This window comes from Sorex fumeus, unplaced genomic scaffold (assembly GCF_029834395.1).
Source record: "Sorex fumeus unplaced genomic scaffold, SorFum_2.1 ptg000008l, whole genome shotgun sequence".
NCBI lineage: Eukaryota > Metazoa > Chordata > Mammalia > Eulipotyphla > Soricidae > Sorex > Sorex fumeus.
The window spans coordinates 11,155,496-11,164,226 of record NW_026606065.1 but is presented as its reverse complement, the minus strand read 5'-3'; the positions used below and the strand labels follow the sequence as shown (position 1 = coordinate 11,164,226).

The 8,731-nt window shown below is 52.6% G+C and overlaps 1 protein-coding gene across 1 annotated transcript; it reads right to left on the bottom strand.

Moving 5' to 3' along the window:
• Nucleotides 1-3,856: 3,856 nt before the first annotated feature.
• EEF1A1 (eukaryotic translation elongation factor 1 alpha 1) lies at nt 3,857-7,394 on the bottom strand. The gene is made up of 8 exons (XM_056109506.1): nt 7,360-7,394; nt 6,101-6,280; nt 5,671-5,850; nt 5,275-5,571; nt 5,046-5,196; nt 4,698-4,954; nt 4,379-4,613; nt 3,857-4,275 (listed from the first exon to the last, which is right to left on the bottom strand). Exons 2-8 carry the CDS (start codon nt 6,242-6,244, stop codon nt 4,151-4,153), a joined length of 1,389 nt encoding a protein of 462 aa, XP_055965481.1. The 5' UTR covers nt 6,245-6,280; nt 7,360-7,394; the 3' UTR covers nt 3,857-4,150.
• Nucleotides 7,395-8,731: the final 1,337 nt, after the last annotated feature.

The following is an 8,731-nucleotide window of genomic DNA, read 5'->3' as shown; positions in this document are numbered from 1 at the left end:
ATCTATGTAGTTTGGGACCAGAGAGTCAGCACAGTGGGTAAGGTCCCTGCTTTGCATCCAGTTAACCAGGTTCTATCCTCAGAATCACATATGGTTTCCTGAGCCTGGAACTGCTAGGAGATTCCTGAATGTAGAGCCAGGGGTATAACCCGATATATACCCCTGAAACAAAAATAAATATAACATAAGTAGGTCATCATGATACACAGGAAATGGGTTGCCAGTCTTTTCCCAGAGTTGCTCACTTGGGAAATTTTGAATATAACAGTCAAGAAAAGCTTGAGTGGGAGCAAGCTCAGTATTCAACTCAGTAGAAAAAGCAACCAAGATATATTAAGATAAATTTTAATAAGAGCAAATTTTGTGGGACCAGAGTTCAGTGGGTCGAGGGGCTTGTCTTGGTGTGGAAGACCCAAGTTTGATCCTTGCATCCCATTTGGTGAGTCCCAAGGAGTGATCCCTGAGCACAGAGCAAGGAGTGAACTGTGAGCACCACGTTTGGCCCCAAAATCAAATAGTAAAACTCGTCAGGATTTTTACATTCTGTACTAAGAATGACTAAAATCAAGGTGTCCTCACCCTTTTTCAGTCATCATCCTTCACTGGAGGAACCAGAACTGAAGAGGATGGAACTGAAGAGATGAATCTCTAGGGTCTGGAAAAAAGTGCTTATACATACAGGCTTTCTAGCTTGCCATCTACCTTGAACGGCTACCTCTCCTGTGTCTGAAGCCCACGTTCTCGCTCAAAAATGTACTTTCTTTGTCCTCACATCTAAGTTTCAATAAAAACTATCTTGCTTCACACAGAGAAAAAAGGAAAAATTGCTTATAACAGTGCCCATCTTTAGGTTATGCTTCAAACTTTGTCAAATTCTTGGGTTTAGGGGCTCAGAGTTCAATGGCTAAGCATGTTTTACGAGCAGGATATCTAGGTTTGATCCAGTTCCCCAAGCACCCCTGGGTGTTCTGCCCCAAGCAAATCTAGAGAGCATTGCTGGGAACTGGATGTGACCCAAAGTAACAAAAAATTCCAAACAAAATCTGGTTCAGGAATTCATCACTTTGGGGGGGCACTTTTCACAATTCGTCGATTTTAATTCTGTGTAGAAAACAGGCCTAATATTTAAATACCTAATACTAGAAAATACTACTTGATAGTATTTGGTAAAATAATTTGGTGTGTAAGGACAATCTAAGTATCCAATAATGAATACGGTATATATTCACAATGGATTACTATTAACTCAGCTTACTGTGGGGGCCACAGCCAGCCTTACTCAGGTGCTAGGATTCCCGACAGTGCTAAGATTCCAAATTGGATCAGCTGTATACAAAGCAAGCACATCCATCCACCCCCGATCCCAGAATACCCAGTTTAAGATTAACTTATTTCCAACAACATGGATGGGTCCAAAGGGTATTATGCTAAGTGAAATGAAATGGTTTTTGTTTTCACTCATAAAACAGAACTGTAAAGAATAGTGGTTACCAGGGAGAGTAAACTGCATGGTGGTGGAAGTAGTAACTTTCGGTGGCAGTCAATACAGTACCTAAATCTGACAAGACACTAAACCGGGTTGGGAAGAGAGCTGAATAAACTCTTTGTAGACACTTTGCCTGCTGGAGTGGATCCCCAGCGCCAAATGCAACCCCTTAAACCCAAAACAAAGCACTGTGCACAAGGAAGTGTGCCTATGGTTGTATGTATATGACCTTAAATCCATATCTCCAGTTTGTGTGATCCTGCATTACTAGGAGTAGCTTCCAAGGACCACTGGGTATGTCCTCTCCAAACTCCATCCCCCACTCCCCAGTACAACACTAACATTGGAATACCAATGGAGGACTACATTGGAACACTTCTGGTTTGTGTTCTCCTGGCAGTGCTTGGCGCCCTCCTATGCGTGCTAGAGTGCACATGGTGATGGGGATCAAACAACCCCAGGGCCCTGGGCCTGTCATAAATGAACTCCAGCCCTTTGAACCACCTCCACAGGCCCCAGGTATACTTCAATGACTACAAACTTATCAGACAAGGACATTTCAAAAACCAAGTCTCTAAACTGAACACTTTTTGAAGTGCTCTGAAACACTCAAGTGACCAAAATCCAAACAGTGAATGCTACTAACTTATAAAGCTAAAATTGTTCTGACCAGTACTCAGTAGCAGATTGTGTTCAAATAGTTCATGATCCGATTTGGAAGGTAAATTTTACCCTAGTTAAGGTGCCAGCAGAAAAAAATAGCTTTTGACCTGATCCCATTCAGAATGCCTGTATGACCAGGCATCACATAAAGAGATAGGCAGGTCACCTGCTTCAGACTTTCTCCGAGGGAAGCCTAGGCTCCTTTCTGGCACCCAAGTGCCTTCAGAGGAAGGCATTCTCCCAGGGCTGACAAGGATCAAAGTACTTAACCCTTATGCAGAGCAGCTGAGACCCCGGTCCTTTTAGACACCATCAGGTTTCCAAAAACCAAAAGAAAAAGCTGCCTACTCTAGTATGGGCTTTACTAATTGCTATATTCCCTGAAAATCTGCCATATTAGGGAAGCACATGCTTGCATGCCCACAGCCATAAACTCTTGTCTCAGAAGCAGCAATTCTGCTCACCCAAAGAATTGTCACACCCCATGAAGCTGTACAGGCAACCTAAACTGGTATTTCCAGCATCACCTCCCTGATCTTTAAAACAAAAATTTGTTATCAGGATGAACATAAAATTTAAAGAGGTGGGTTCTTGACAGAACCAAAATCCAGTCTGGCCACCACACTACACAAATATACTCCTGCTAGGCCACGGAGTTACTAGGTAGCGTTGCGTCTCAATTTAAACTCCCTGAAGGCAAGTGGACTTTGAAAATGTGGCAGTGCACCGCTTTGCATAATGGTGAGACCAGGCACCAGGAGATAACACTATCACTTAACTTCATCTCCAATAATTCATAACTTAGTGGATAAAAAAAAAAGAAAAAAAAAAAATCAACCTTGCTTGCCCAATCCAAGTTTATCAAACAGTTCCTCCTCAGTCACATTGAACAAGTGCAACTAATGCGGAAGTAACAAAAGTAACTAGTTTGCAGTATCTACCAGCAGGTGGTGCTCAAACAAGTGAGAGACTGGGCTAAGCATGCAACTTTTATGTTGTACTCTAGTTGCACTGCCCTATTACCCAGTATGTCAATGTTTCGAGCATAATTCTGCGGCATCATTCAACTTACTTGTGCAATAGTAAGTTAATCATAACAAAAATCCTTATTTGAAAATGGCTTTTACCCAGCTTAAAGCTTAGGCTTTTTCAGTATGCTCACATGTACAAACACCGTTTGAAAATAAATCACATGGCTTATAGTTTAGACAGGTCCATGGCAGACCAATCATTTACTGAAACCAAATTATTTTAAGTTAAAGGCCTACATATTTTCATCTTTCCAACTGTACTTCTAACAGGAGTCATACTGGCAGCAAACAGCTGCATAAGCTCTTTGCCAACCTGGATACCATTAACTCCTAGATGGGCAAAACTTCTACACCTTTGGTCTTTAAATGAACTCATTAATGAAAATGCACATTTGGTAAAAACTTATGTATAAATTTGAAAAGTAGCAATAAATTTATTCAACCTAACTTTGCTACAGAAATTTAACAGAACATTTTGGCGTAAGCTTACATAAAGGTTGCCTTTCTTGTCCACGTGTCACAGCCATAACTGCCTTTCCCCAGTTTCCAGATTTGACTCCAGAAATCCCAAGCCACCAACTGTAAGGGAAAGATTTGGTAGCACTTGAATCAGGAATAGGTGATCTCCCTTGAGCACAGTACCACTGTACCGTGTTTGACCAAAAGAAGACACAGGTTTCTCATTAAACTTTTGTTTTTAATGGGTCTCAAAATTCTGTGACAGGTATTTGGTCAAGTTGTTTCCATTAAAAAGTACTGATTTTAAAAACTAATAACTTAAACTGCCACACACACAAAAAAACAAATGGTCCACAAAACATTTTCCTTTCCTTCGGAAGGTTTTACGATGCATTGTTATCATTAACCAGTCTTTTACTATTAAACTTAAATGGCCAATTGAGACAAACAGTTCTGAGACCGTTCTTCCACCACTGATTAAGACTGGGGTGGCAGGTACTGGGGATAATATTCATTTAGCCTTCTGAGCCTTCTGGGCAGACTTGGTGACCTTGCCAGCTCCAGCTGCCTTCTTGTCCACTGCCTTGATGACACCCACAGCAACAGTCTGCCTCATATCACGAACAGCAAAACGACCTGTGGCAACGAAATGCATAGTGGCATTAGAAACACTTGGCATGCACACATGCTGGTTTTCTTTCTGACTGTGAGGTAATCTGACCAAGTTAGGCATTCTTACCCAGAGGAGGGTAGTCAGAGAAGCTCTCGACACACATGGGCTTGCCAGGCACCATATCAACGATGGCAGCGTCACCAGATTTCAAGAACTTGGGGCCATCTTCCAGCTTTTTCCCAGAACGACGGTCAATCTTCTCTTTCAGCTCAGCAAACTTGCAAGCAATGTGGGCGGTGTGGCAATCCAGCACAGGCGCATAACCAGCACTGATCTGACCGGGGTGGTTCAGGATAATCACCTGCAAGAGGACAAAGTAGTTACTGAGCCTCAAAGGTCTGATCAAGTAGCAAAAAGTGCTTGCAAAAAATGGTAGAATCCTTACCTGAGCTGTGAAGCCTGCAGCTTCCATTGGAGGATCATTTTTGCTGTCACCGGCCACATTGCCACGACGAACATCTTTAACAGACACGTTCTTGACGTTGAAGCCCACGTTGTCCCCAGGAAGAGCCTCGCTGAGAGCTTCATGGTGCATTTCCACAGACTTCACTTCAGTTGTAACGTTGACTGGAGCAAATGTGACCACCATGCCAGGCTTGAGAACACCAGTCTCGACTCGGCCCACAGGGACAGTACCAATACCTAGAATATTTGCAAGACAGAATTAACGTGACCAATGAGGAAGCCAACATGACCCCCCATTCAAGTCGCCTTCTCCGGGCGCGCAACCTACCTCCAATCTTGTAAACGTCCTGGAGGGGCAGACGCAGGGGCTTGTCAGTTGGACGAGTGGGAGGCAGGATGCAGTCCAGAGCTTCAAGCAGGGTGGTGCCACTGGCACTGCCATCCTTGCGGGTGACTTTCCAACCCTTGAACCAGGGCATCTAAAACGGAAGTCTCTCGATTAGGATTTCATTATACTTGTCAATAGGATACTCTCCTCGAGCACCCCAGACACTTACATTAGCACTTGGCTCCAGCATGTTGTCCCCGTTCCAGCCAGAAATTGGCACGAATGCTACTGTGTCAGGGTTGTAGCCAATCTTCTTAATGTAGGTGCTGACTTCCTTCACGATTTCCTCGTATCTCTTCTGGCTGTAGGGTGGCTCCGTGGAATCCATCTTGTTCACGCCAACAATGAGCTGTTTCACACCCAGCGTGTAAGCCAGAAGGGCATGCTCGCGGGTCTGCCCGTTCTTGGAGATGCCAGCCTCAAACTCGCCCACACCAGCAGCAACAATCAGGACAGCGCAGTCAGCCTTTCCGGAGGAAAAAAGAAAAAAAAAAGGCCTCGTTAGACCAGTCTTTTAAGTAGACACCCTCGCCCAGGGAGAGTAAGCCCAGCGCCTGCCGCCCACCTGAGAAGTGCCCGTGATCATGTTCTTGATGAAGTCTCTGTGTCCCGGAGCATCGATGATGGTCACGTAGTACTTGCTGGTCTCGAACTTCCACAGGGAGATGTCGATGGTGATGCCACGCTCACGCTCGGCCTTCAGCTTGTCCAGGACCCAGGCGTACTTGAAGGAGCCCTTGCCCATCTGCCGGGGGGAAGGACGTCATCCTTAGAGCGCCGCTCCCTGCCGCTGGGAACCTCGGGGCCTCGCCAGGGGGCAGGAACGCGGGTCCCGCCGCCCCACCCAGGCCAGGGGCTGCCCTCCCCCCAGCCACCCAGCTCAGCTGACCCGGCACGCCTAGCGTGGCATGCACCAGGCTCAAGACCCCCTCCCCAAGTCCCCTGGCTGCTCGGTGGGACCCCCCCACCCCCAAGCTGCCCAAGTTTTCCCTTACCTCGGCGGCCTCCTTCTCGAACTTCTCGATCGTCCGCTTGTCGATGCCGCCGCATTTGTAGATCAGGTGGCCCGTGGTGGTGGACTTGCCCGAGTCGACGTGCCCGATGACGACGATGTTGATGTGAGTCTTTTCCTTTCCCATGGCGGCGGGCGCGTAGGCTGGGGTTTTTCACGACACCTTCAAAGACGGGGAGACATGGGGGGGGGAGGTTGAGCAGGGAGGAGGGAGGCCGGAGGGGCGAGCCCCAAACTTCCCAAAGGCCCCGAAAGACCCAGAAAGGGGTGGGGGGGACACAAGTTCCAAGGCAAGGCGGGCCGGCGCCCAGCTTGGCCCCGAGACTCCCGCGAGTCTCCACCCACCGGGCAGCGCGGGGCGCCCCGGTCCCCTCCCCTCCCCCACCCGGCCTGCCCAAGGCGAGGGGGAGGCGGGTTCCTCCCCACCTCCACCCTAAAAAGCGAGGCCCCCCCCCCGGGGAGGAAAAAAAAAAAACCACCCAGCGGCGGGGTGCAGGCCTTTCCCCCCTTTGTGCCGGTGACTCACCCGGCCCCGCTGCCCCGGCCCGCCGCGTCCTCCATTTTGAGCGCCCGGCCCGAGCGGCCATCTTTCCGCGCACGCAACTGGTGCCGGCCGGATGGACGGACGGACGGACGGACGCCCGCTCGCCAGCCCGCCCCTCCCGCCGTCCACCTCCGCCGGGGGGCGCCCGGGGCCCGCCTCGCCGGACATGTGCTCCTCCGCCGCCGCCGCCCCGCGCGCGCGCGCCCCTCGCCACTCCCCGGAAGGCCGTCGCGCCCCGGCCTCTCCCTCCCAACTCCCCACCCCACCCCCACGGAACCCGTCGGGCTCCGGCGCCCCGAAACCGGCCGAGCACCCCCCTCGCACCTCGCCCTGCTTTCTTTTTTTTTTTTCCTTACCCCCCGTCAACTCGCAAGGCCCGCGGGGGAAGCGCCAGGCGGCGGCCCAAGTTGGCACGCGGCGGCCGCGGCGGCGAAGGCCACGGCCGGGCCCAGCCGCTACTCGAGCACGAGGCGCCGGGGCCGCCCCAAGACCCGCGCCAGGCCTCGAACTCTTTCGCGGCCGCCCACCCACCGTCCCGTTCCGGGGAGGGGGGAATCCGCGGCGGGAGAACCAAGCGCACGCGAGGAGGGGTCGCGGCCGCCCCCGGAGGAAGCGGCGCGGCACGGCGCGGCCCGGCCCGCGGACAAGCCCCCTCCCCCTCCCGCGCCCGCTCCCGCTCCCCACGCCCGGCCTCTCACCTGTGTTCTGGCGGCAAACCCGTTGCGAAAAAGAACGTTGAGGGCGACTCCGGCTCTTATATACGGTCCTCCCCCCACCCTCGGGGGAAAGGGGCGGAGCCAGCACACGACACCGCTTTTCCCAGGGTCCCCCGCGCGCGCGCGCGCCGGCCGGCCTGCTTGCCTGCCTGCCAGCCCTCCGCCCGGCGCCCCTCGCCGGCCCCTCCCCCACCCTCCTCCCGGGGACCGTCCGCCTGGTGCGCCTCCGGCCCGCGGACGCACACACACGCGCGCGCGCGCCGGCCTCCGCGCATGCTCGCTCCCGTCGACGCCGCAGAGCTTTCGCCTTGCGGTGGCGGAGGGAGGCGGGAGAGGCGGGGGGGGGGGTAGGGGGGAGCGATTCTTTGCTTCTAGGTGGAGAAGGAGTTTGACGACGCTCCCTGAGATTCCCCCAGGGCCCGGGCGAGTCCTCCTCCTCCTCCTCCTCCTCCTCCTCCTCCTCCTTTTGTATGAATTACTCTGGGCTCCCGGCCCGGGGTGGGGGGCAGGGAGGAGAAGCCGGCGGCGAGGCTGGGTCGTCCGGCGCTTTTGCAATTTTCCTTCTCCCCCTTCCCAGCGAAGGCTGGGAGCAAAATGGGGGTCTCGGCATCCCCTGGCCTTTCCCACCCCCCCCACACCCCACCCTACTCGGACCCCAGCCCCGGAACACTCGCGCGTCCCCGCCCCGAGCTGGCCTCGCCGCCGCGCCCCTCCCCGGCTGCGGAGGAGTCCGGGGCGGGAGGGGGGAGGACGAGGGCCGGGGCGGGCGCTGACCCCCACCCCGGGAGCCACCCAGCCGGTGTCCGGCGATTGGGCTCCGGCGGACCTTTCGGCGTGTCCCGGGCCGAGCCCAGCTGCTCTGCTGTCGTCGGAAGTTCCCTAGCTCTTGCTCGTTTCTCGGTGCCGCTCCCGACGTCCTGCTTTTCCGTTTAAGAAGAGACTTCGACCCTCCAGTTTGGCTCCAGTGTGTGTGTGCGTGTCCGTGTGTGTGTGTGTGTGTGTTGTGTGTGCGTCTTGGTGAAACTTAGCCACCACCCCCCACCCCCGCCCGCACGCTCATTAAAAAAAAAAATTTTTTTTTCCCCTCCCCATGCACGCTCATTTTCACTGCAAGCATGAGAAATGTAAAAAGAATCTTCGCGAATTCAGTCTTTCCGACACATGATCTCATGCAGAGACTAAGATCTCCGGCATCAGCCAAGTATCCACCCAGTTTCCTCGCCCTGCCTGACCCTGGACTCTTGAACAAATCTCTGCTTTCGCACCAGTGACTTCTGAATTCTTCCCTGGGGGGCTGCAGAATTAATTTCAGCGCGGAGGGCGCTTCTCTTCCACGCGGTCATTCCGGGTTCGA

What these genes read in the sequence shown, in the direction of transcription:
- EEF1A1 (XM_056109506.1), bottom strand. Translation starts at nt 6,244, where the DNA reads ATGGGAAAGGAAAAGACTCACATCAACATCGTCGTCATCGGGCACGTC. An exon ending in CTGCAGGCTTCACAGCTCAG is followed by an intron (nt 4,614 to 4,697) that starts GTAAGGATTCTA and finishes GTCCTCTTGCAG; the next exon opens with GTGATTATCCTGAACCACCC. An exon ending in CTCTGACTACCCTCCTCTGG is followed by an intron (nt 4,276 to 4,378) that starts GTAAGAATGCCT and finishes TCGTTGCCACAG; the next exon opens with GTCGTTTTGCTGTTCGTGAT.